The following is a 26,384-nucleotide window of genomic DNA, read 5'->3' as shown; positions in this document are numbered from 1 at the left end:
GTCCCATTCCTCTCCACCCAGACCCTCCCCCCTCCCCCGTGCCCACCCCTGCCTCTCCCAGTCTGAAGGGGCAGCAGCTTCTACACCACCAACACCCCTGGGCCCACACCAGCCTTCGCTGTGTTCCAGCCCTTCTGACACCTTGACATCTCCCCGCCTGGGCTCTCGGGTGGTTCTTTGAGGCCTGATTCGCCTTGCCTCCAATTTTAAGACTTGCAGCACTTGGAGTGGCAACGTTTTAAGCCTGGAGTGGGAAGCAGCAGAGCGTTACACTCGGGGTCTTCCTGCAGGTGTTCCAGGAATGCCGGGGGTCCCTGGGCTGTCAGGCATCCCTGGGTTGCCTGGGAAGCCCGGCTACATCAAAGGAGTCAAAGGAGACATCGGCGTTCCCGGCATGCCTGGTATGCCAGGATTCCCTGGTGTGCCAGGCTCCCCTGGAATTACTGGGTTTCCAGGCTTTGTGGGAAGTAGGGTGAGTGCCTTTTACTTCACATCTTCTTGTCAACTCCTCTCCCCTTGTGTGGTGGCCAGAGTGCCCTGGGCCAGCATTTACGGAGTATGAGTGGCCAAGGCCCAGGACCAGGCTGTTTGGGCCGCTGAGTCAGTGTAAGGAAATGCCGTGCTCATTCGACACCGTGGTGGTTGGTGCCGCCCAGACCCCGCTGCACTTTCATGGGTTCCTGTTGGATGAAGCACGGTGTCTGCATTTCTTCATGGGAACCTAAAGAACAAAACTTGAATTTCTAGAGGTTTGAGCTCTAAACTCAAGCATGCATGTGACATCAGGACCGAAAACCCATTGCTGAAGCATAGCCTGGAGGGCACTGTCCCACCGTTTACTCCTCTCCCCACCTGTGTGCCAGGCACCTGGCTTTCATGGTGGCAGTGGAGAACCCTGACCTGAGAAGGGCTCCCACCTCTCCCCATCTGTGTCCTCGTCTATAAAATGCAGGGAGTAGCTACCTTGCAGTTTTACTGAGTGCAGTATAGATGGTACATGTCACAGGGCACAGAGTGGCTCTCCATAGGCTGTAATTCATGGAATTCTCTTTTTATCCTCTTTCACTTAAAAGGTATTGTACACTCACAGTCCTCAGCACACACTGACTCATTTCTGGCATCCACAGTGAGACCAGCACATGTGGGGTCGATCAGAAGGTCGAGCCACCCTGTCGTGAACCTTTAGCAGTAGGTCCTGGTGTGGCCTCTGTCCAGCCCACCCTGGTGTACGTGGAGTCCTCAGACTTCTTCAAGTGTCTTCCTCCCATCACTCCCAAAATCTATACCTGAGAGGATCTTAGTCCAGTCTGTGTGCAGCTAGTCAGGTCAGTGTAACAAGGAGAGAGGCCATGTTCCCAGCAGCTTTATCCATTGCGGTCAAGAACTGGGAAACATCAACAGGAAACAATAAATAAACATGGAACCTTCAGACAGTGGACCAATGCATAGAAGTAAAATAAGAATGATTGATAAATGCAAAAACACAAATCTCAGATTTTATGTTGACCGAAATAAACCAGAAACAGGAAATATATCCAATACAATTCCATTTTTATGACAAGACTACCTGATAGAGGCAAATCAGAAGAGAGGCAGGATGGTGGAGTAGGAAAGGGCACCAAGGAACTTTCTAGAGTGCCAAATGTTCTCTGTGTTTATCTGGGTATCACATGAGTAAGAATTCATTGAGCATCTAAGATGAGTGCACGGCGCTATATATAAGTCACGCTTTAATAAAGCAAGCTGTAAGAAAGAAAACTAGAGCGTTGTCTCAGCAAGGATATAGCCTCTGGCACATCCTCCCTCTCCTCCCACAGAATGGGGCTTCATTAATAATTTAGAGGCGCAAGTTAAGCCATGCTAGGAAAGGGCAGTTCTGAAGTCCCAGGTTGATGCTAAAATAGAAACCAGGGGGAGCAAGGTAGACCAGAACACCCACCCTCCCTGTGAGGTGGAGGCACTTCAGGGAAGAAAACCATGTTTTCTTTGGAGTCACAGAGTAATTCAGACATCATACCAATCTCAGTATCAACAACAAACATTGCTTAGAAGAAATCTCACTCTCTCCACAGATGGATATGCACAGCCATGTAATAGAGAGCAGGTTTGAGAATCAGGCAGCCCAAATCAGTATCCCAATTCTGCCCCTTAGTAGCTGAGTGACCTTGAGCATAATATTAACCTATCTGTGCCTCAATTTCCTCATCTGTCAATAGCACCTGCTTCATAGGGTTGTTGTGAGGCTTAAAAAGCTCTTGATGCCCTCGCCAGGTGGCTTCACTGGTTGGAGCATCATCCCGTGAACCAAAGTTTGTGGGTTCGATTCCCAGTCAGGGTACATACCAAGGTTTCAGGCCAGCAATCCCCTGTTGGGCGTGTACAGGAGGCAGGCAACAGATGGATGTTTCTCTCTCACATCGATGTTTGTCTCTCCCTTCTCTCTCTCTCTCTCTCTCTCTCTCTCTCTCTCTCTCTCTCTCTCTCTCTAAAAAATCAATAAAAGCACATCCTCCAGTGAGGACTTAAAAAAAAAAAAAACACACACAAAAAAAAACGGGCTCATAGGGTGAGGTTGCAATCAGCATGGTTATTCTCTCCGCCATCATGACCATGATCTGCACCAGTGATGTTATTAATTTCAATAAATCTGTCAACCCTGTTTCATTTTACTACATTTAATAAGAAGGGGTAAGCAAACCACCTTCTTAAAAAACTTTAGGAGTTTTCTACAAAATTATAGTATCCCAAACTTTGGGTGTTATTTTGGCATACCAAATCTTTGGGAACACTAACCTTCAAAATTACAAACTTATTTCATGAACAGCCTTTTAAGATGATTTTATGTTTGACTCTAGGGTGACAAGGGTGCTCCAGGGACAGCAGGTCTTTATGGCGAGAGCGGCCGCACGGGTGATTTTGGTGAGTGTCGCTTGGGCAGGGAAAGGGGGCATCCACACCCAGAGCACTCTGGGGAGCTGCGGTGATGTCAGGTTTGCAGATGCCGTTAGTTATTGTAGAGCACATTATTCTTATTAAGGACTTAGCACGACAGAAGTTACCAAACTAACCACCTGTTCCCAACCATCTTTTTTGCACCTAACAGGTGATGTTGGAGACACTATAAATTTACCAGGAAGCCCAGGCCTGAAGGGGGAACAGGGTGCCATTGGAACACCAGGTACCTAAGTCATTCTCCATCTCTTCCTCTCAGCAACAGCCCTGATGCCTTGTCTGTGCTGTCACATATGAGCTGGCTTGCCAAATCTGTCACTATTTGGTAAGCACTATAGATCATGCTGGAGGGAATGGTTTGAGGTCTTCCAGCCCAGTGTGCAAGGGAGACTGTGAATTCTTCATTAAATTAAAGCTGAAGACAAAGTCAAGGAACCTCTCTCTCTGGCTCTCCCTAAAAGGGAAAGTAGCCAGAATCAACACTCATAAATCAACATTTTATGTGGCCCGTAAAATGAGACTCATGAAGAAGCAGAGCCTGGCTCTCAGGACACATTATAGGGCGTGAGCAGATGGTAGGGTGACTGGAGCTTCTTGTAAACAGTGAAAGGTCTAGAAGAAAGGTCAGTGGGAGTCATGCCCATCTCTTGAGTAAGACAAGAAGGGGTAGCCTCTGGCCCTGTGTGCACTGGGGGGGCCTCATGTGAGGTCACGCCTCTCTGAGCATTCCTGTAGTTCAAGGTCAAAATTCTTGCATATAATCAGATCCCAAGGGACTTTTGATAATGATGTCTTCTTGTGGAAATTTTATCTTGGGGGACCTCACACTGCTTAAGCTTCCTGGAGCCCCAAATCTTTCTAGGGATAATCCTGGTTGAGGGGGCATCTGTTCATGTGATTGGCCAATGGGAGGATGCTGAGCTGGTTCTTTATCTAGAACCAGCTCAGCATCCTCCCATTGGCCAATCACATAAACAAATTGAAGTATTCAGTCTAGCATGGGATCAGAGGACCACCACTCGGGAATAGGCAGCCTCATTGATGAGCCTCTCTGGACTCACGTGGATCTATAAATTGGTCTCCCGATGGCTTTCTTTTCAGTCACAAGGTACCCCGGGCTGCTGAGCCTTCTGGCTCTTGCTTGGCTAAATCTCCTGTCCTAAATAATTATACTTTGGCAGTTTGGTTTATAACAGCAGAAATGTGAGACCACCTTTGCCACATGTCACTAATGACCTCATGTGTGCAACTGAAAATGTGTCAGGGAAGAGAAGTTGCTTTTCTCCAAGAATAATGGTTGTTACCCTTAAGTGTTTAGGTTTTAGTTAAACTGGGGGCCCAGGAAATAGAACCTCACACCCTGTCCATCACCAGGGGCAGGGGGCAGTGACCGTTGTATCAGCCATCTTTGGGGGTGTTCCATTCATCCTAAGATAAGTGAGGTGTGTGCCTAAGTGGGGTCAGCTACAGAGCCTGCCCTATGTGATAGAGGGAGTGGGTGTGGAGTTCTGGGTCAGATCAGCTCCCATACGTGACAGGCACTGGAAAGCCTGGGACCAGACCTGGTCTCTCAGAGGATGAAGTCTACATTAGACTCCCTCAGTTTGGGTGGAGATGATGGCCGAGGTGAATGAAAGAAGATGAACAGAGTATATAGGGGTTTGAGCAGATTTTCAAAAATAGTAAAAGAATCAATAGAAAATAAGCAGAACTTCTTAGGTGGTTTTTCTTTAAGACCACAAAAACAACAGTATTTTGCCTAAGTAATAGCCTCATAGATTTAAGAAGACACTGGACAAAAGTGATTATGTGGAATTCAGGTTGGTCTGAAGTTTTCAAAATCCCAGCATACCTGAAATCACCACAGCATTTGACAGAACATTGTCACTAGCATGAAAGTCACACTTCTTTATGTCTGTCCAAGACTACCTCCAAATTACCTGAGGTGTTTGTTAAAATGAAGATTCTAGGCCTCCCCCCAGACCTGCCAAGTCACATTTGGGAGAAACTCAAACATCTGCATGTTTAACAAATCCCCCAGATTTCCATTGCACATCACACATTAAAAGCCACTCTGATAAGGGCTCTGATTAGTTATCTATTGATGCTTAACAAGGTACCCAAAATGCAGTGGTTTAGAACATCAACAAGCAAGTATTATCTCATACATTTTCTGAGAGTCAAGAATTCGGGAACAAGGTGGTTCTGACCCACAGTCTCCCATGTGATTCCAGTCTGACATCAGCAGGGCTACATCATCCGAAGGCTGGATTGGGGCTGGAGAATCCTTCTCCCAGATGGTGCTCTCACACGACTCTTGGTGGGAGGCCTCCGTTCCTCAACACAAGGGCCTCTCTCAGAGCTGCTGGAGTGTCCTCACAACATGGCAGCTGGCTTCCTCCCCAAAGTGACAAAGTGAAAGCAAGGAAGAATTTTATGTCCTAAGCTGGAAGTGACACACCGTGATGTCCACAGTATTCTGGTGGTGACACAATTCAGCCCATTCAGTATGGGAGGGAACTACATGAGGGTGTGAACACCAGAGCATGAGGACCCCTAGGTTCCAGCTTGGAGGCTGCTGATCACAGGCTAAGAGGGAAGAATTAGATAAAAAGTGCGTTGATGAAGGAACATGCTAGATACCCCCATTCACAACAGAAGTACAAAGTATGGGATGGCAGCATCCTTTAACTTGCATACCCTTGAACCCTATAAGCATGAAGCCCCAGTTTGATGCAATGTCGATGGTTTGTTCCAAGCAGCAAATCTGTGGTTACAGGTCTAAAGGGATACTTTGGAGAGAAAGGAACAGCAGGTGACATTGGCTTCCCTGGGATAACAGGCACAGCAGGAGCCCATGGCTCTCCCGGACTTACTGGGCAAGCAGGTAAAGTCTCTTCCAGTCACACAGTCTTCCTCCAGCACACGCACTCCCCTGGGCATGGCTTGACGGTTCAGCAGCCGGTGGGGCAGAGTATGGCTAAGCCCCCCAATCTCCAAAACCCCAGAACAAAGGCAGCCAATCTCACCAAGGAAGGAGTTGTCTGCTAGGATCGCACTTCACCCTAGGAAGCTTGCTCTTACATGTTGCCCATTCACCTCGCTCTGCCTGAGGATCAAACACGCAGAAACAACCAACCTGGCTGTGGGGGATGCACAGTGGAGCAGCGGAGGGGGTGTGTGGCCCAGTGTCTGTCTCCATAAACACAGCCTAAGTTCTTTGTTCTGGGATCTCATCCATTAATTTGAATATGCAGAAATTCCTTTGGAGATCCCAAGTTAACAACCGAAAGCAAACAGTGAACTAGTTTTGTGCTTTTTGGCTTATTACTGCTTTTGCTTTGTTTGCTTCTGCCCAGGACCTGTGATTCTGACAGGCTAATCCTCCAGGGCTGGTTTCGTGGGTTCTCTCCAAACTTCTGTTTGGAAGATAGGATGAGAATAAGAAAACACAAGCTGTTCTCGCTTTGGCAAGGCTGAGCTAACCCCACTGAACCTCAGTGTAGGGTCCAAGCCACATCCGTTCCCTGCTTGAAGGGAAGCTGGTCCTTTCCCAAGCACCAGCTTCCCTTAGTGTCCCCTGCGGCAGGACCTGAGGCTGGTCAGGTAGGCCTCTCCCAGGGTCCTCAGGGTTCCTGTGTCTGACTTATGGATGTGGCCCCCTCCCCCAGGCTTCCCAGGACTGACAGGCCAGCAGGGACCGCAAGGAGACCCTGGCCGGGCTGGAGTACCCGGCACCAAAGGAGATTATGGCTGGCCAGGTGTTCTGGGCTTACCAGGTAAGACAGTCCCTCGCTTCACAGACACAAGCACACAATGGTTCAAGAACAGATGCGCCAGTGGAGGAGAGGCACCGTTAGCCAGGCTAGCCTCCCTCCATGCTGCTTTCTCCAAGACCGTGTGAGATAAAAGGCAGGGGTGTGTGTGGTTTACTGCCCACACAAAACATATCGGGAACAGGATTTGCAGCTGTCCAAGTCCATTGGTAAAAAAGACTGATATGCCAGTGTGTAGAGAAGTGCTTTGTTCCCCAGAATGATGAATGAAAACTGCCCGGAAGCCTCAAGGCCCACTCCCCAGTCAGCTCACGGGCAGTGCAGAAGGAATGGGCGGGGCGGGGGGGACAGACACCACGCTGTTCCTCCACAGGCTTCCCAACCTCCCACTGATCGAGGACCAGTGGAACCCGTGGCGGGATTTTAGAGAGTTATGCAGCCTAACCTGGACAGGCCACTGCTCCAGGGACAGGCCCTCCGTGCTGGGCAGGCCTTGGTCAGGGACAGGCCCCCAGCTGCTCTGTTGCTCAGAATTCAAGGTGACTCACCCACCTCCATACTCACTGTCCACACCACAGGAAGAATTGCCACCTGTGTCCTGTGTCCTACTTTAAATATATTTTTATTGATTTCAGAGCGGAAGGGAGAGGGAGAGAAAGATAGAAACATCAATGATGAGAATCATTGCTTAGCTGCCTCCTGCACGCCCCCTACTGGGGATTGAGCCTGCAACCCAGGCATGTGCCCTGACCAGGAATTGAACCCTGACCTCCTGGTTCATCAGTTGATGATCAACCACGGCGCCACGCTGGCCGGGATCCTGCATCGTACTTTAGAAATGTTTGTCCTCGAGAATCCAGAGGGATTGGAACTAATGCCAGGCTACTGGTTCCAGGCAATTTTCACAAAGCAAATATGTCTAATGACTCAAGCTCTAAGGAGAGGAATGGAATACACCACTTTCCAGTTCCCTCCCGGCTCTAACAAGTCTATAAGGATTTTAGGAAATCAATCTTTACGTTAGATGGTTCTCTCAGGTGACATAAAAGTACATGTCAGATTGTATGCTGAACTGCTTCCTGTTTGTAGGGCTTTTGAATAAATTGGATGGGTGACCGTATTATAGCAAATGAAAACATGTTGAATTATTTTAAGGGTTTCTTTCTTTGCTCTCCCATGCATGAAATAACCATGAGTGAAACCCACACAGGTTCAGCGGGCAGCCGAGGCATCGGGGGATTGGACGGCTTGCCAGGCACCAAAGGCTTTCCCGGATCCCCAGGTACACATGGCCCTTGCAGCCACTCGGTGACAAGGCTAGGCCCAGCAGGGTGGGGAGGGGACAGGGGCAAGGGGAGGGCTGGGAGGCCCATCTAGGATGCCAGGTATTGGGGGAGTTCAGAGAGCAGGACTGCTCCATGAGGACTATTTGATCATCCCTGAGGCCCTATGGACTCAGGGTCCCTGTGGTTCTAAAGACACTGAGATGTGATCCCTAAGAATCCATCCCCTTAAGTCAGATGTTGTGTTGAACAGGACCATCGGGCTTTTGGAGGGAGAGAGAAACAAATGGTGTGCTTTTTCAGCAGCATCTGTAATCTTTCCTTTCATTGGCACAGGGAAGGCAGCTGGGGCCCAGCCTGTAGTGGGGCTCTCCTCGTGCTTTGAAAGGGATCCTGCTGTCTTAGTCAGCTTAAGCTGCTATAACAAAATACCACAGACTGGGGGGCTCGAGTGACAGTTATTCCTCACAGTTCTGGGGACTGGAGGTCTGAGATCTGGGCATTGGTACGGTCGGGTCCTGGTGAGGGTCCTCTTCCTGGCATGTACATGGCCACCTTCTCCCTACCTGGTGGGGAGAGGGAACACACTCTCTGGGGTCTCTAATAAGAACACATACCATCCTGGGACCCATCCTCTTGACCTCATCTACATTGAATCGTCTCCCAGAGGCCCCACCTCCAAAAACCATCACCTTGGAAATGAGGCCTCCAATATATGCATGCTGGGGAGACAGTTCAGTTGATAGCAATGATGTGCCAGCCTCAGGTTGTGGGACACTGAGGCCACATAACAAACTGAGATTGATGCCGCTGACTTCCGGTTTTCCATTTTTGAGTCTCACAGAAGGGCATTACTGTTCCTTTAATTGTGGAAGTTAACTTGGCGTGGTTCATGATGCTGATGTCCCACTGTTTAACCCTCTACAGGTGCAGACATCCACGGAGACCCAGGTTTCCCAGGTCCTGCTGGGGACAGGGGTGAGCCAGGAGAGGCCAACACCCTGCCGGGTCCTAGTGGAGCCCCAGGACAAAAAGGGGAGCGAGGAGTTCCAGGTGAGGCCAGACACTTCCAACATTACCATCTGCATAACCAGAACCCGATATGCTGTTGGGTGGCCAGAGTGGGAGAGATACGAAGTCATGTTTGTCAGGTCATCCATCTGCCCTCTGAATGGGGTTAGAAAAAAGTCCCTTGAGGATGGAGATGAGACCCAGCCCAGGAGGAAGTGAGAGACCTCAGCTCCACATGGTGCACACAATCCTGGCCATAGCCAGCGCTCACACAACATCACAGTATCGTGACCTGTATCACACAGCATGTATTAACATCCGATTCACACCGCATGCTGTTCAGACTCTGCAGCTGACCAGAGAGAGAGGACACAAGAGCAGGAACTAGCTTGCTTTCATTCCTGTGAGTGTATGTCGGCTAAATGCCTGGCTCAAAATTGGTTCAAGGTTAATAGTGTGAAACTGTAGGGAAACTCACTTTGACCTCTGTTGAACAAGTTATGCGTGCTCAAGGATATCCCGAAATTACCTGCAAGGGTCCTATGACGCTCACCTGGGCAGCCTCCGTTTCTCAGAACTCTTTGGATGTACTGTGTAGCTCCCTGCACTCTTTCAAGGGGACCTTGAACATATCTCAGGCTCCCAAACAGCCCTGAAGCATCGTGTCTCTTTTCTAAAGCTGTTGTCCCCTCACGAAGTCCTCATCCTGCATGAAAGTCACAGTATCCCAGTGACCTGGTGACTCCTGAGTGGTCCTGGAGGCTGGAGCAGACCCTTCACTCTGCCCACCGGGCCGCTGGGGAGAAGGAATGGTGACTTTAGTGGTGACATTCACAGATGGCTGGTCAGGACCCACACCCTTCTCTAAGCATGGGGAAATAATGTCAATCTGCAGCATCCCTTGCAGGAGTTTCCGAAGCTCCAATGTGCAGCCTCAGTTATTTCTGCAGCTGATTTTCGGACTTCGGGTCACGATTTGCCTATGAGTTTTACAAAATGGCCTTTCGGCAATCTTGCATTAGGCAGGGCTTTTATTTCAATACTGAGGAAGATTCGTGGGGGCCACAGAGAAAACAGTTATTTTGACCCTGATTGCAGCAAACTAACTCGTGCTCATACCCTGTCCTCAGTAAGAGAGGCCTAGTCACTGTAGTTAGTGAAGTTAGTATGTTTTCTTGGGAATCTGGCCAATGTGGAGCTTCTAACCCAAGAGTTTTGCCTTTAGTCACTGCCACTCACCATCTGTTTCAGTTCCTTTGTGACAATAGTTAGAAACAGCTCAATTGGTGTCACTTTATAGCAAACTCCAGATGGCAGCTAATTAATCCCCTTGATCGAGTAAACGTGCTTGCTTATTGCCTGTAACTAGTGAGACCAAGACAACACCTCTCTAAACGCTTCTCCTGGCACGCTCTTTGTACCACGTGCAATTTGCAGAAACAGTATCCTGTCCCCCATGCTGGGCACCAGACCCTCCCAAAGTGAAAGTCTCTTCATGTTGCTGATGAATCGCGATTAGTCATGAAGCCATGTGGGGGACACGAGAGACCACTGTCTCACAGATCATCACTGTGTGGTCCCAGCTCACCCTTCCCTCTACACAGAGATGATGGACCCTGGATATTGTGACATTCTGATTTTTTGCGGTGTTCTAGTACTAACCTCTGAGTCCCCAGACCGTAAGGGAAAACAAATACTCATAGGGAAATTGGGGGAGAAACTAGTCCCCTTCCCTGCTGGCCATTTGTCTTGCCACTGCCTGGGCAGCACCCATGCCCACCTGGCACAGAAGAGCACCCATAAAATGTTGTGTTGGCGAAAGCACAGGGAGGAACAGGATGCCCACAGATACCCTTCGGTGAGGATTGCCCTCCAGGGTCTGTCCTCGATTGGTGCCGAAGGGCTCCAGCCTTTGACTCAAATGCAGTCAATTCTTGCTACCTTTTAGGAGTTATGCTCTATAAAATTGCTGCAAACACTAAATTAAGGAATGCTGAACCATAGCTTCTAGTGGGAATGCAGGGTTTGGTTCCTGTGAGCCTCGTTCACATATTCATCCACTGATCAATACGGAACCTTGTTTTATGTATGTTTCCGTTTAAAGACAACTTATTCAATATAAATTGTTGATTGATTAACATTAACCTCATGCCATCAGCACTATAACGCATGCCTGAAGGAAGCTCATCTAACATATGTTTCCTTTTTTGTTTGTTTGTTTGTTTTAAAGATTTTTTTTTTATCCTTACTGGAGGGATATGTTTTTATTGAATTTTCTATTTTATTTTTTTTTAGAGAGAGGAAGGGAGAGGGGGAAAGAGAGAGACAGACAGATGGATGTGAGAGAGAAACATTGATTGCTTGCCCTCCACACACACCCCCACCAGGAATCAAACCCACGACCTTTCAGTGCATGGGACAATGCTCCAACCAACTGAGCCACCCATCCAGGGCCTAACACACGTTTTCCACGTGAGGCACCTCAGAGCCTTCCTGAGCTTAGGAACACCAGGCAGCACTTCAGCACTGTGCTTGGGGACCAGAGTAAACAGTAAAATCGCCAACAAGAAGCACAAACATGCACAAATCGTGGCACTAAATAGACATAAAAGGATCCTTGTTTACACTCTGAGTTGCACGAGGACCTCAGCAGGGACTGAAATTTTCTGCCTCTCCTGCTTGTCCAGGAGTGCCGCAAGGATTGATTTAGTCACCATAAACCTCAGTGCACAGGCCAAATGCAAGTACAGAATCTGTGAGCAATGAGGATAGATGGGCTCTGTCCATAGTGGGACCCAAGATACTGAAGTAGGCACAGGGAGAATTAAAAATATCAAGGTGGTCCAGAGGCCTCATCTTGCCAACACTGGAAACTTCTGTCCCATCACAAGTGCTGGCAGAGCCAGCAGACCTCACTGCTCAGGTGATGCCGCCAGGGCGGGCCACAGGGGGGTGGGGAGGGCACGGTGAGGCAGTCTCTGAGCAAGTAGCCTCCCGTGAGAATGAGATCCAAGCAGAAGTGGGTCCAAGGACCCTCTCTACAGCAGACGGGGCTGGTGGAAGTGGGGGCACCAAGGCCACTGCCTCCCTCTACCCACCCCAAGAGCTGTGCTCGACGTTTCCTTCTGTCACTGCCTCTCCTGGGCGGCTGTGCTCCTGGACAGGTGATAGCGGGTGGGGAAACAGCAGATGAAGACGTCGGTGCGGAAACTAACAGCAGCTCCTTCTGTTTCCCTCCTAAGGGGAACGAGGCCCAGTTGGGAATCCAGGACAACAAGGGTTTCCAGGATTCACACCCCCTTCCAACATCTCTGGGTCACCTGGTGACCAAGGGGCCGCGGGGATATTTGGCCTGAAAGGTAAGCAGGGCTCTCACTTCGCACTTTGGTTCCCACACACAAGGACCCACACTGGGTTTCCACTCGTGTGAGGGTCTAGCTCACAGAGACAGAAAGGAGAACGGGGGTCGCCGGGGCTGGGGAGGGGAAAGGGGAGTTAGTGTGTAATGGGGACAGAGTTTACGTTTAGGATGATGAAGAAGTTCTGAGAGAGATGGTGGTGATGATTATATAACATGAATGTACTTAATGCCACGAAACATGGTTAAAATGGTAAATGTGTGCTACTTGTATTTTACCACAATAAAAAAGAAAAAGGTGCCAGTGTTGCAAACTTGCTAAAGACCATCCCCTACACAGATGGCTTTCTGTCTGTACTCCTGGGTGCCCCCACCACCCCCCGCTGTGAGTCCCGCTCCCAATGGCCGTGACAGTGCCTTCCTCCTGCTTAAACTCCCCTTTCTTGTGACTCATGTCGACAGGTTATCCAGGCCCCCCAGGGCCACCGGGGCCTGCTGCTTTTCCCGGAAGCAAAGGCGATGAGGGGAGCCCTGGAGCTCCAGGAAACCCAGGGACCAAAGGATGGGGTGGGGACCCCGGGCCCCAGGGCCGGCCTGGCGTGCTCGGTGTCCCAGGAGAAAAAGGTAACTGTGCACACGAAGGGGTCCTGTCCTCGGGGAGGCCGGCAGCAGTGGGCAGAGGTGCTGGAGTCCCCCCTCCCCCGCCCAAACAGGTGTCCTTAATGTCCTCCTTGTCTCAAAGGGCCCAGAGGTGAGCAAGGATTCATGGGCAACATAGGAATCACCGGAAGTGTGGGCGACCGAGGCCCAAAGGGACCCAAAGGAGACCGAGGACTCCCAGGTAAGTGGCCTGGAATGTCTGCAGAGCGCCCTCTCAGATTGGCTGCTGCCAGGAGTGGCCTCCAGAATTATTCCTGCCCCTCGGGGCATGGAGACTCTAAAGTCAGTCTTTGTCAAGTGCAAAGAGGAAAGCAAGATAGGGTCTGCAGGCATGCGCATGGGTGAAGGAAAGTAATTCTTGGGACCCAGCTGGTGTGGCTTGCTGGTTAGGGTGTTGGGCCAAACACTGAAGGGTCATAGGTTTGATTCCCGATCAAGGGCACATACCTGGATTACAGGTTCAACTCTCTCTCTCTCTCTCTCTCTCTCTCTCTCTCTCTCTCTCTCTCTCTCTCTCAATTTCTCTCTCTCTCTCCTTCTCCCCCCACCCCTTCCTTCCTCCCTCTACTCTCTCTCAAAATCAATGGGAAAATATCCTTGGGTGAGGATTAACAACAAAAATACAAAAAAAAGGAAGTAATTCTTGGAAGGGCAGGCACTGAGCGGCCTTTCAGATGAGTTATTACTACCCATCTTCATCTCTAGGAAGCAAGAGTGTTCTAGAAAGCTCCAAGGTTGGTTTCAATAAGTAAAACAATGGGATAGAAATCAGAGCAAGAAAGCAAGTGGTTCCCCTGTGTCAACTGGCCTTCCTTTTCCCTTTCAAGGCACCCCAGGTCCTTCGGGATCCCCGGGGATTGCAGGAATCCCCCCGAGGATGACTGTCCAGCCAGGACCAGTGGGTCCGCAGGGAAGAAGAGGCCCCCCGGGGATGCAGGGAGAGATGGGACCTCAGGGTCCCCCAGGAGAACCAGGTAGGAGCCCTGCTGTAGGGCCACCAGGGAAAGGCTCCTTGTCTTACTTGTTTTGTTCTCACTGTTGTTTTCTCACTGAAAAGCATTGGTTAAGCCCAGTGCCTCTCTCCCCGCGGCACTCACACCTGTTTCGGTGACTCTGCAGGCTTCCGCGGGGCTCCAGGGAAGGCAGGGCCCCAGGGAAGAGGCGGTGTGTCTGCCAACCCCGGATTCCGAGGAGATCTGGGGCCCATGGGGCACCAGGGGCCACTTGGCCAGGAAGGTGAGTGATGGACGATGAAAGGGGGCAGTGGGCAGGGGCTTCTTCCAGCCCTGCTCTGGTCTGACAGATGGACTGTGGTGTGCAAGGAGGGAGTAAAGGAGCACTGAGAGGGATGCGCAGAGAGAAGAGGCTGCACCCCTCTGCTCTGAAACCCCAGCTCAGCTCCCAGGACCCTCGGTGTAGCCTTGGTCCTGGATGCATGCCCTAACACCTCCACCCAGCAGAGCACCTGCACCCAGCAGAACACCTGGGCCCAGCAGAGCACCTGGGCCCAGCAGAACACCTGGCACAGAATCTCCAGGACAGGCTGGCTTCTTTCCTGCCTCTGAGGCCTGGGCAGGTGCCTCTGAGAAGGAAGCACCTGACATACCTGAGAGATAAGATTTGAAAAGATCTGAAGGCCTGAGACAATGAGATGAAAGAAACCAATTACATCAACAGGAGTCTTGTATTACTAATTTCTTAAAATTATTTGTACATGTGCAGGATGGGATAGGCCAGAAATAATAGCTAGTCATGCAAAAAAAAAAATTCCTGAGATGTCACCCACTTGTGCTCATTACAGTATGAGGCTGCATTATCAGCTCCCACATCTCAGGAAGTAGCAATCTGCTACCCTCCGGATGGACTCACCCACGGCCAGATTGTATAACCTGGGGGATGCACATCTGGAGACACACATGGACAGATAGGAGCCATCCAGGCGAGGAGACCGAGACAGCGCAGGGCGGAGGGGATGTCCTAATGAGAAAGGGAAAGTGGCGAGCATGAAAATGTCCTTGCAAGAGAGGGGTCATGTGGGAGCACGATCAGGAACCTGATGTCAAACACTTGAAGGGTTGTCCTGTTGAAGGCAGAGTAGACATTCTGTTCTCTGATGGGAGAATCCAGCCTCCTGAGTGGATATTTCTAGCCCCAGGATGGCCCAAGTGTGCATTGAGCTGCCGCTCCCCAAGCATCCAGGAAAGGGAGGCCTGCCATTGGGGGTAGAGGAGCCCATTGGTTGGGCCTGCGCACTAAGGTTTATCTATACTCCACCATTGTAGGGAGGCTGGGGCCCCTTCCAGGTGTTCTAGTTCTTGCTCAGCACTAGTGCACCCTGAGGGGAAGGCGCATGAGACTGCCAGGTCCATGCCCTTGTTCAGTGCCCTCACTGTCATCATCGCATGCTTACTGAGCATGAAATGTAGGTCAAGTCCTCCCCAGGAGGCTCTGATCTACAAGGGCAGAGCCACGCGGACCTGGGCCTCCAGAGAAAGCCCAGTGACAGCTATAAATGTTACCATGTGCTGTCGGCCATGGGCTGTGGGCTGTGGGCTGAGGTCTACATGGCAGCTGAAAAGCGGCTCCTTCCTTTCGGACCCTAGGGGAGCCAGGCCGCCCCGGGACCCCTGGCCTGCCCGGCATGCCCGGCCGCAGCGTTGGCATCGGCTACCTCCTGGTGAAGCACAGCCAGACAGACCAGGAGCCCATGTGCCCAGTGGGCATGAACAAGCTCTGGAGTGGATACAGCCTGCTATACTTTGAAGGCCAGGAGAAAGCCCACAACCAGGACCTGGGTAGGTACCACCCGCCAGTCCCCAGGCCAGCTCAGCTGCAGGTGGTCAAGATCGAATGGCCCCAGTGAGGCTCATGAATCCTCCACAGCCGATGAGCTTCTCCTGATTGAAGGCACTGGGCCATTCACATCCCTGGGGTTTCAGAAAGGGTTAAAATGGCCTTTGATGCCCTCAAGTGAGGACCATGGGGACTGCCTTTAGCTCCCGGAACCTCCCACAGGCTCCCATGAGTCCCAGCCTTGTGCTGGCTCCTCTCTGCCCGGAGGCCACCAGCTGCTTCACCTCCTTGCTTTTTGCCCCAAGTTCTGTAAACAGTTGGGCTAGGCTCCTGAGGGCCTGGGGGTCACATCGAACCCCCAGGAAAATGGATATTTGGGTGGGTGTGCTCGGATTTATCCAAGTAAACCTGGTTGCCAGATGGAATTAAAATGGCTTGAAAGCACACGGTCATTAAATGCTGGGGCCTAGGGGGAGGGTGCCTCCATCTGTGGCGTCTGTGGTGGGGACCACAGGTGGGAAAACGTGTCCTGCTGAACACCAGGGTGTGCACATTCCTGTGTATGTGATCTACTTCCATAATAAGTTTATTTAAGTGGGGCAAAGGGAAGGGGCCTAAAAAAGAGGTGGGGACCAGGGCCTAGGCGCTCAGCAGCTGCTGAAGGTGGAGCACACGCGTGGCCCTGAGCACATGCGCAGCCGATGGGAAAGGGAACCTGCTGGACTGAGTAGTTCGCTCTGGCCTGAGGAGAGTTGATTTTTACCAGAAGCAATAGTTATTTGCAGGTGGAAGTGGCCAGCGTCCTTCTGGGAGAGTGCTGTGGGGTGTGATGAGCTGGGCCCTCATCATTGGGGGTTTCTCCGGGCTGGTGCTTTAAGACCCCCCAACATGGGCCTCACCCGGGGTGCTATCTGTAAAGATGCCACTCCCTGCTGACCCCGCTTAGTGCAGAGGTGTGTGTGAGAACTTCTAGCAGCGCAGGACTAACATGCCAGTGTAACCTGTTCCCCCAAAATGGGAATTGGCTCGGTCCCCCAGTGCACAGCTGAGCCCCTCTAAATGGCCCTGGGGCAGGTCCCTGATGTGGGGGGGGAGCCCAGGCATGCCTGGAGGAGCATCGTCCAGCTGCACTCAGCTGGGATCTCCTTTTGCAGGGCTGGCGGGCTCCTGCCTGGCTCGGTTCAGCACCATGCCCTTCCTGTACTGCAACCCTGGGGACGTCTGCTACTATGCCAGCCGCAATGACAAGTCCTACTGGCTGTCCACCACCGCTCCGCTGCCGATGATGCCCGTGGCCGAGGACGAAATCAAGCCCTACATCAGCCGCTGCTCCGTGTGCGAGGCCCCGGCCGTCGCCATCGCCGTCCACAGTCAGGACGTCTCCATCCCCCACTGCCCGGTCGGGTGGCGGAGCTTGTGGATCGGATACTCCTTCCTCATGGTATGTGGTGCTTGCCAGCGCTCTCTCAGAACATGGAACCAGGTAGCAATCGAATTCCTCTCCCCAACCATACCCTGGCTGGGGAAGCAGCAAGAACAGCTGCCAAAAGTACTCAGACAGGCAGTTGTTCACTGCACAGAGGCACCTGGCCCAGGGGATGAGCGCGATCTGGAATACAGCCTGCACATTGACCTGCACTTTGTTGCCTGAGCCAAGGTTTGGGCTACCCCTACCCAGAGGGGACCCATTCATTTGCCACCAAGCCTTTGTCATTAGGATACATTTGGCTTGTTATCCATCTTCCTAAGCAGAACATAAAAGGTAAAGCTCTTCTGGCTTATCCTATGGCTAAACATAGGGAAGAATTTTATCCAGAACCCTAAGTATCTTTTGTAGAATCTATCTAGAACCTAAAGATACATTCATTAACAAGTCAGTTTAAAGCAGATATGTATATGCTGATGAGGAAAACCCTGGAATCCCACTGCCAGATCACCTTTGGGTGTAAATAGAGAACTCGATTTGGCCAGCTTATGTTTAGCTTAGCATTATGGGAAGTGACTGCACCAGGGAGCGTCCCTTACAATTTCCCTGCCTACTCCACCATTGTAGGGGGAAAGGAAAGTCCAGTGGGGGCAGCAGGTCTTCTGTTTAATTTCTAGTGATTGTGAGTGTCATAACCCCATCATCACTCCAGCCACGTTGACGTGTTAAATATTTCACAAATTACATTAATAACATAATATATAACTGGATGCACAGAAACTCAGAGCCCTTACTCTGCCCGGCTGGTCCCAGCTCTGAGGCTTCCAGTCTGGTGCTTCCGCAGACCCCGTCCTGGCTGCCCCCGGGCTCTCCCCTGGGGACCCCTTTCCAGGGCCTGGCAGCCCCCGGGCATGGCCTCAGCTCTCTCAGACCAAAGTGGGGCCTGAGACGCCTCGTGAAGATATGCCTGCTTCTCCCGGCCTGTTTACAATAAACAAGAGCGTGGTAGCTCTGGCCTGGAAAGGCTTCTGCATTTTGTGAGCAGGAAACTTTTCAAAGGCTTTTGTTTTTTGCTGGTGCCTGCCCAAATAACAGGCGCCTCTTTATTCCCTGCAAACTGAGGCTGAGATATTCCTGTTCTAAATGAACAGGTTCTGACAACCCACTCACCATTCAAAGCTTACCCTGCCAAGCCAAAGGGCAGTCTTTTATAGATTAGCTTTGAGATCCAAGGGCCTAGCATGCACCTTCATAGGAGCTAAAAATGTTCATGAAGCAAAAAGAAAGCAGAACTTGAAAGTGGCAAAGAAAATATCCCCTGACACTTGGCCTCGTCTCCCAGCCGGCAGCTGCTGGGTCACCTCCAGGGACTAATTGCTTAATTAACAACCCTCTAATTAGAAAAAAATTTAATTACACAAGTAGTACCTGTTCGTTGTTGAAAAATCAGCAAATAAAGATCTAAGAAGAAAACGAATGAAAACCACTCATATATACTCCCTCCCTCTTCATAAAGGGTAACAGAGGAGGGGCGGGGAGAGGTGCTTATTTTTAACTTAACCTCAGAAGCTGACTCACATCTTGATTTTATTTTTTCTTTAAAACAAAAGTCAACATTTTGGTATCCCTTCTGCCAGGCAAATGCTTCATTCTTTGGAGTGGGTGATTGGGGAGATGATATTTTTGCCCCCAAATGTAGAAATGTAGTCAACTATATCTACTGAATATATATATATATATATATATACACACACACACACACACACACACACACACACACACACACACACACATATTATTTCAGAGAGGGAGGGATAGAAACGTTAATGATGAGAAAGAATTCTTTAACGGCTTCCTCCTGCACCCTCCCTACTAGAGATTGAGACTGCAACCCAGGCATGTGCCCTGACCAGGAGCCACACCAGACGGTCACTGCTTTTGCTTTTGTTCTCGTTGTCACTTAAAAACACATCGGGACTGTCCATTTGTGTCCACGAACCCTACCCTGCAGCATGCCTGCTACCCAGCTCTGCTTCCTACATGTCTACCCCGACTTACTTAACCAAGCCCCTAGCAGTGAAGGGCATGTTGCAGGTGGTCTGTGTTGACACAGATAGATGCTCACGTGGTTGTTCAGTTAGGGCAGTGGTCGGCAAACTGCGGCTCGCGAGCCACATGCGGCTCTTTGGCCCCTTGAGTGTGGCTCTTCCACAAAATACCATGGCCTGGGCGAGTCTATTTTGAAGAAGTGGCGTTAGAAGAAGTTTAAGTTTAAAAAATTTGGCTCTCAAAAGAAATTTCAATCGTTGTACCTGTTGACTAATGAGTTTGCCGACCACTGATAGGGAAAATGCATCACTTACAGTCTGTCCCAGGTGAGTGTGCTCACAGCCCCCGTTTCCTTCCCCGCAGCACACAGCCGCAGGCGATGAAGGCGGTGGCCAGTCGCTGGTGTCGCCAGGCAGCTGTCTGGAGGACTTCCGTGCCACGCCTTTCATCGAGTGCAATGGAGGCCGTGGGACCTGCCACTACTTTGCCAACAAGTACAGCTTCTGGCTCACCACCATCCCCGAGCAGAGCTTCCAAGGCTCGCCCTCCGCCGACACGCTCAAGGCGGGGCTCATCCGGACGCACATCAGCCGCTGCCAGGTGTGCATGAAGAACCTGTGATGGATGCGCCGGTTCGCAGGCGCCGCCCCACCCGGACGCACTTCTCTGCAGGTTGACATTCAGCTGGGGCCTCGTTGGTGCTTATTCTTAATTTATTACCTCAGGTGCTGACCCAAAAGTTGATTTCAGTTTTTTCTGTAAAAACAAACAAACAAACAAACGTCACCAAAGGAATTCAGCACCAGTACTTATATCAAATAGCCACTTGTCATCCATTCATAGGTGCTAGCCACTGTCTCCACTCTGCAGAGTGAAGCCCTCCTCTGACACTGCGACCCTCCGAAATGGAAAACTATTAACAGCCCAGCACTCCCTGTCAGGCCGCACTAGACTATTATGCGCTACGTGTAACTAACTTCTTAATATGTACCTCTGTAGTCACCGCCCTTTCAAACTCCGCAGACAGCCCACTCATTTAACTCACTTAATGGGGTGGTATAGACAAATGAAGCCATACAGCCCGAGGGCTCCTGAACTCATTGCCACTGTTCCCACATGAGGGTCTCCCGGGGATGGACCCGACCCTGCCCACTAAGCCAACGGGATGACTCAATGACAGCATCATCTTCTCCCAAATACTGTTGGTGTGAATTATCCTAACCCCCTCAAGGCCAAGAAGACACTGATAGTCACACACCAGCTGTCGTTCTTTCCACCACAGCCTTACAGGTCACTGGGTTTGGCAAAACTCACATAGAAACAAAGACCTTCTCACTGTCTGTTGTCAGCCAGGCTACTTAACGGCAAACTCAGAATAGTCAGAAGTGATGTTTCCACTGCACCCTGGCCGCCCTGGAGATGGACCCTCCATTTTTTGTACAATGTCCTCTATCATGAACATAAAATAAAAGTCAGTTTTGAACATTTTTATACCCCCAGTTGTTGGCTGCCTTCATTTTCTCAGGTCTATAGAGCACAGAATTTGCTGTGACCCAGAGACACTGCATCTGTCACAGGTGGTCTGTGTTGCAGGTGGTCTGTGCTGAGTTAGGTGCTGAGCCACATAGGGCCTCGGAGCTATTTCCTTGAGTTTTGTGAGACTTGAACCCAAGTCTGTGGTATTGTCATTCCGTTCTCAGAGACCAGTCTTTGTGTTTATAATGCATTCATGCTTGCCGAGAGCACCCTAACCGTCACACGAGGAATTAGGGGTTTCCAAAGCCATTCACTTCATTTCGATATGACATCCCAAGTCAAATCTCAGTATTTCCAAGAAATAGTCTCCAAGACCCATTTCTGCCTTTGGGTTTTTTCCTGGAACCTGGCTGACTCTTGGGAACTCAACTCACAGAATTTAATTTTACCGTTTGAAAGTCAATCTCATATCAAACGTTTTTGGAATAATTTCCTCCTAACAAAATAAGTATTCCACCTGATAAAGTTAGTTGAAAGAGGTCAGCAGCCATTTGGCTTGCATTTCCCCAGAAGCTGACTGAGACAAGGACTCTGCAGAGAAGGGTTATTCAGGGACATGGTTCAGGGAATGGAGTGGCCCTGGGCATAGTGAACCCAGGAAAGAGGGCACCTTACTAAGGGGGCTACTGCCCTTAGCAATTTAGGGTTTTATCCTGCTAGGAACCTGCTAAGGAAGGCCGCAGAAGAAGCCTCAGATTGTCCCGCCCAGGCATGGGAGAGGGACATTTGCAATCTCCAGTTCTTGCCCCCAGTGGTCAGGGTTGCCTAAGACTCAGCACTTACATGCCTGAGTGGGCTCCAGCAGCAGCATCACACATGGAGGTAGTAAAGCTGATGCAAGGCAGCCAGCTACACCTGTACACAGCTGGTTTCCATAGCAACAGCTGTAGTAGCGAGATGGGTTAAGAGGCTGAGACCAGGACTGGAAAGATGCCCAGCACAGTGCCTCTCCACAAAGCTTATGGAGGCAATTGTTTATTCTAGACTCCAATCCCCACAATAAAAGGAGCAGACACTAAGTTCGTCACTGTCCTGACAAACTTGGTTTAGATTTGATGCCTCTGTGGTTCACACTTCAGAGTTAGGTGCTGAGCCACAAAGGGCAGGGCACCCCAGCATCCTCCCTAGCTAGACATACGCCCAGTAGCTCCTGACACCCTCCCCACAGCAGACTGACTCTTAGGGGGACTTGCAGAACGCAGGGCAGACTCACAGAGACCTGCCTCCCATCCACGGCCAAGTTCGAGAACAAAGGGCAGCTGGGGTGGAAGCAGGCTCGGAAGCTGTGGGTCATGCACTGGCATAAACTGGCTGTAAAACTGCAGCTATTTCCAAAGAGGCCGATTCATCATATGGGGTCAGGGTCCAGCTTCTCTGCCACACAGGGGAGTGAAGGGGTGAATGAGGCCACCAGAGGGCGAGGCCAAGGAGGATGCTGGGAATTGCTCCTAGAGACACACACACTGCATCCTGGAGGTGACGGTGGCCCTCCCCAGGCCGACCAGTCCTGAATGGGGGGTTGGGGGTGCAGGACCTGCCTTGTTCACCTCACGGAGAAGCCAGCAGCCATGGGCCTGTCCGACTAGCCCTAGGAGATGGCTTCTAAGCCTGCATGACTTTCTCCAATGGAAACAACTGGATGAGGGATGGCTTCTCTTGTCTTGGGCAGTGGGTATCTGCTGATTAGAGACCTGGACACCCAAGAACAACCTTGGCAAAACACAAACAGAGCAGCCAATGGAATGGGGCATTTGAAGCCCAGTCAGGTTCCCAGCTGCCCTAACCTGGAAGGGCGTGGACTTGGGTGAGACCTGGATATGCAGCCTTTTCCAGCCACTGGGGGACTCTGGACTTAGACACACCTTTCCTTGCTCTGGACTTCTGGCCTCACACCCTCAAACCCCATGCCTTCCAGACCCTCCTCCTGGGGGAGGTGCCTGTGAGTTCAAGGCCAATCCAAGGGAGGGGAGGAGAGGGAGCAACACAGATGCTTGCATCCTAGGCGGTCACTTGCTCAGAAGTTACTACAAAGGGGCATCCTCAGCCCCGCAGGTTTCAGAACAAACTGCAGGCCCCACAGCTGCACCCGCTTCTGACAGTGCAGGTCCAAAGGGTCCAGCTTTGAGACGTGGGGAGGATCAGAGACCACTTCAGGCCACAGAGAGAACGTGCTCAGGGATGGGCAGGTAGGAGGGCCAGGGAGGCATGAGGGCCACTGGGCCAAATTACATTTAAAAAGTGCCATCCAGAACTCCCCCAGCCACAGATTTGCCTCCAAAACATTCCAAACACCTGGAGGGACCACACTCTGGTCCTCAGACACAGACTGCTGGGTTCCAAGGCCTTGCCTTCCTCACAGTAATTACAGCTGGCCCTTGAATGGTACAGGTTTGATCTGCGCAGGTCCACTTACACACGGGTTCTTTCCAATAAATTGTACAGTTCTGTAAGCGTATTTCCTCTTCCTTATGATTTTCTTAATAACACTTCCTTTTCTCTAGCTTACTTTATTGGAAGGGTAGAGTATATAATACATTTAACATACAGAATGTGTGTTCATCGGCTACTCCTGCTATTGGTACGACTTCCGGTCAACCGAAGGCCATTAGTGGTTAAGTTAGAGGGAGTCAAAAGTCATATGCAGGTTTTTGACTTTGTGGGGCTCATCACCCCAGCCCCCACTCTGCTTAAGGGTCAAACTGTGGTTGTCACCCCATACTCAGCACTCTACATAACCAGGGTCACCCGGAGCATGGAAAAGGCGGAAGTCACTTTCACTTCCCCTTCTCTCTGGAGGACAAATACAGTCTCTCTGATCCATGTCACTGGCTTCGCGCACCGGGCTTACCTCTGTTATAGGGAAACTGTATGCTGGAGGTGCGTGGTTGCCAGACATGTGTGTGAGAGGATTTTCCTGGCACAGCAGGCCGCTCTGTTCAAACCAGGATGTCAGATTCAGAAAGGACAAAGTTGAACTTTTGGGGGTTTTTTAATCCTCACCCGAGGATATTTTTTCCATTGATTTCCAGAGAGCATGGAAGGGAGGGGGAAGGGGGGAGAGAGAGAGAGAGAGAGAGAGAGAGAGAGAGAGAGAGAGAAACATCAACATGAGAGACACATCATCTGGTTGCCTCCTGCATGCTGGGGAACCTGAAACCAAGGTACGTGCCCTTGACCAGGAATCAAACCCGTGACCCTTCAGTCCGAAGGCCGCCTCTAACCACTGAGTCAATCCAGCCAGGGTGACAAAACTGTACTTTAAGTAACCAGCCTAGCAGCCTGGGAAAAGGGGAAACCATGACTTACAGCATCCAGATTACAACATACCCAACCCAAAACTTCCCTGACGCCTTCGCCGAGTACGAAGCCTCAAGGGCACCAGGAGACATCTAACTAGGTCAGGAGATACTGTTGAGAAGGTTTTTATCTGTATGAGGACACGTCAGCACCCTAGGTGAAAAGCTGCAGCACAGCCGATCAACCTGTGGCCTCCCAGCCCCAGAGTAGCTGCGTTTGTACAAAGGGGTGGAAGGAATCACGTCCAGCAAAGAAATCCCCTCCCTCTCCACCGGCTGACTCACGAGGCTGACCAGCCTGAAGCTTCCTCAGAACCGGTTCCGATAGGGAATTAGACCCACATAAGGTCATGACCAGAGCCCTGTGAGCAGACTTGGACCTGAGGACCAAACCCCCTAATGCAGGGGTGGGCAAACTTTTTGACTCGAGGGCCACAATGGGTTCTTAAACTGGACCGGAGGGCCAGAACAAAAGCATGGATGGAGTGTTTGTGTGAACTAATATAAATTCAAAGTAAAGGAGCGGAGGGGAGAGCAAGAGAACCCTCTGCTCTTTCGGCTCCGCGGGCCGGATAGAACAGCCGAACGGGCCGGATCCGGCCCGCGGGCCGTAGTTTGCCCACGGCTGCGAGAGAGCCCGGGCTGTGCCCTTGGAACAGAGCCCAGAGTGAAGCCTCTTTTTAGGGCAACAATAGCAGGTGAAACGCTTAAGTGTCGTAAATGGGGAATGTTGCATCCCTGGGCAATCCCCCGTTCCGGGACACTGGCCAGGGGTGCTCAGAGCAGATGGGCAAGGGAATCAAAGATGAGCAAGGGCCTTGAGAATACATGCAGCCAGCCCTGGCTTCCAGCAGGAAATACTTTCACGGGATGCTTTCTTCCCTCCACAGCATTCAAAGACAAGCTCCTGGGTCTCCCCGGGGAGCACGTTTCCCAGCTGTGTCGCCAAAAAGATGCACTTGACAGAAAATTAATACAACTTCTGCCCATGCAATGGCATATTAAACCAAATCAATGAAAAGTAATCAGCCAAATGGATCCATTTCCATTTTCAACAGGCTACAGTTGTGAAATTGAAATTTGAGGCCTTGAGATCATGAGCTGTAACGGGACACCTTCACTGAGGAGTCCCAGTCACACACTGAGGCTGTGCCCGCCTTCCATCCTCAGGGCAGGCACACTCGCCTGGACAAGGTGTGCACAGGACAGAGGAGGCAGCCGAGGGGAGCCCAGAGGCAGAGATCCTGGGCACTCAGAAAATTCCCCGAACACCCCCTCAAAGAAACCACTCACACAAGATTGTGTTCTCACTAGCTTTCTGCCTCATTTTCCTTTCTTTTTTTTTTTTTTTTAATATATTTTATTGATATTTCACAGAGAGGAAGGGAGAGGGATAGAGAGCTAGAAACATCGATGAGAGAGAAACATCGATCAGCTGCCTCCTGCACGCCTCCTACTGGAGATGTGCCCGCAACCAAGGTACATGCCCTTGACCGGAATCGAACCCGGGACCTTTCAGTCCGCAGGCCGACGCTCTATCCACTGAGCCAAACCGGTTTTGGCTCTTTTTTTTTTAATATACATTTTTATTGATTTCAGAGAGGAAGGGGGAGGGATAGAAACATCAATGATGAGGATCAGCTGCCTCCTGCACACCCCCTATTGGGGATTGAGCCTGCAACCCAGGCTTGTGCCCTGACTGGGAATCAAACCGTGACCTCCTGGTTCATAGGTTGATGCTCAATCACTGAGCCACGCCAGCCAGGCCCACTTTGCTTTCTGTTATGAGCTGATGCTGTGTTCGTCCAGAAGCCCTAGCCCCCAATGTGATGGTATTTAGAGGAGGGGCCTTCAGGAGGTCATGAGGGTAGGGCCCTATGATAGCAGTAGTGCCCTTATAAGAAAGAGAGACCAGAGCTTGCTCTCTGCGCCACATGAGGACACATCGAGAAGGAGTCCACGCCTGGCAGAAAGCTTTCCCCTGGAACAGAGGGGCTGGCACCTTGATGCTGGACTCCCAGCCTCCAGAACTGTGAGAAATAAACGTCTGCTGTTTGGTCCACCCAGTCTGTATCTTGTTACAACAGCCTGAGCTGGCTGAGACATCTCTTTCCCAACCAGAGGTCCCCACATCTGGCCTACACGTTCTCAATAACATTTCTAAGAAAACAAAACCTATTGTCTCACAGCTTCCCCGCCTTAGCATCTTCTAATAACACAACAGTGCATCCACCAACCAGCAGA

At 50.8% G+C, this 26,384-nt stretch overlaps 1 protein-coding gene across 1 annotated transcript in view; it reads left to right on the top strand.

Moving 5' to 3' along the window:
* COL4A2 (collagen type IV alpha 2 chain) overlaps positions 1-20,806 on the top strand; it is a 188,978-nt gene extending 168,172 nt beyond the window's left edge. The window contains exons 34-48 of the mRNA XM_080661167.1: positions 291-472; positions 2,856-2,919; positions 3,104-3,178; positions 5,732-5,839; positions 6,624-6,731; positions 7,939-8,010; positions 8,939-9,064; positions 12,265-12,381; positions 12,843-13,004; positions 13,123-13,221; positions 13,868-14,014; positions 14,160-14,276; positions 15,644-15,835; positions 16,988-17,274; positions 19,672-20,806. Coding sequence (XP_080517293.1) covers positions 291-472; positions 2,856-2,919; positions 3,104-3,178; positions 5,732-5,839; positions 6,624-6,731; positions 7,939-8,010; positions 8,939-9,064; positions 12,265-12,381; positions 12,843-13,004; positions 13,123-13,221; positions 13,868-14,014; positions 14,160-14,276; positions 15,644-15,835; positions 16,988-17,274; positions 19,672-19,929 — 2,114 coding nt within the window. The 3' untranslated portion in view covers positions 19,930-20,806. The remainder of the gene's footprint in view (positions 1-290; positions 473-2,855; positions 2,920-3,103; positions 3,179-5,731; positions 5,840-6,623; positions 6,732-7,938; positions 8,011-8,938; positions 9,065-12,264; positions 12,382-12,842; positions 13,005-13,122; positions 13,222-13,867; positions 14,015-14,159; positions 14,277-15,643; positions 15,836-16,987; positions 17,275-19,671) is intronic.
* Positions 20,807-26,384: the final 5,578 nt, after the last annotated feature.

This window comes from Plecotus auritus (assembly GCF_963455305.1).
Source record: "Plecotus auritus genome assembly, chromosome: 3".
Taxonomy (NCBI): domain Eukaryota; kingdom Metazoa; phylum Chordata; class Mammalia; order Chiroptera; family Vespertilionidae; genus Plecotus; species Plecotus auritus.
The sequence above is the reverse complement of the archived record's forward strand: the minus strand, read 5'-3'. Positions and strand labels throughout refer to the sequence as shown.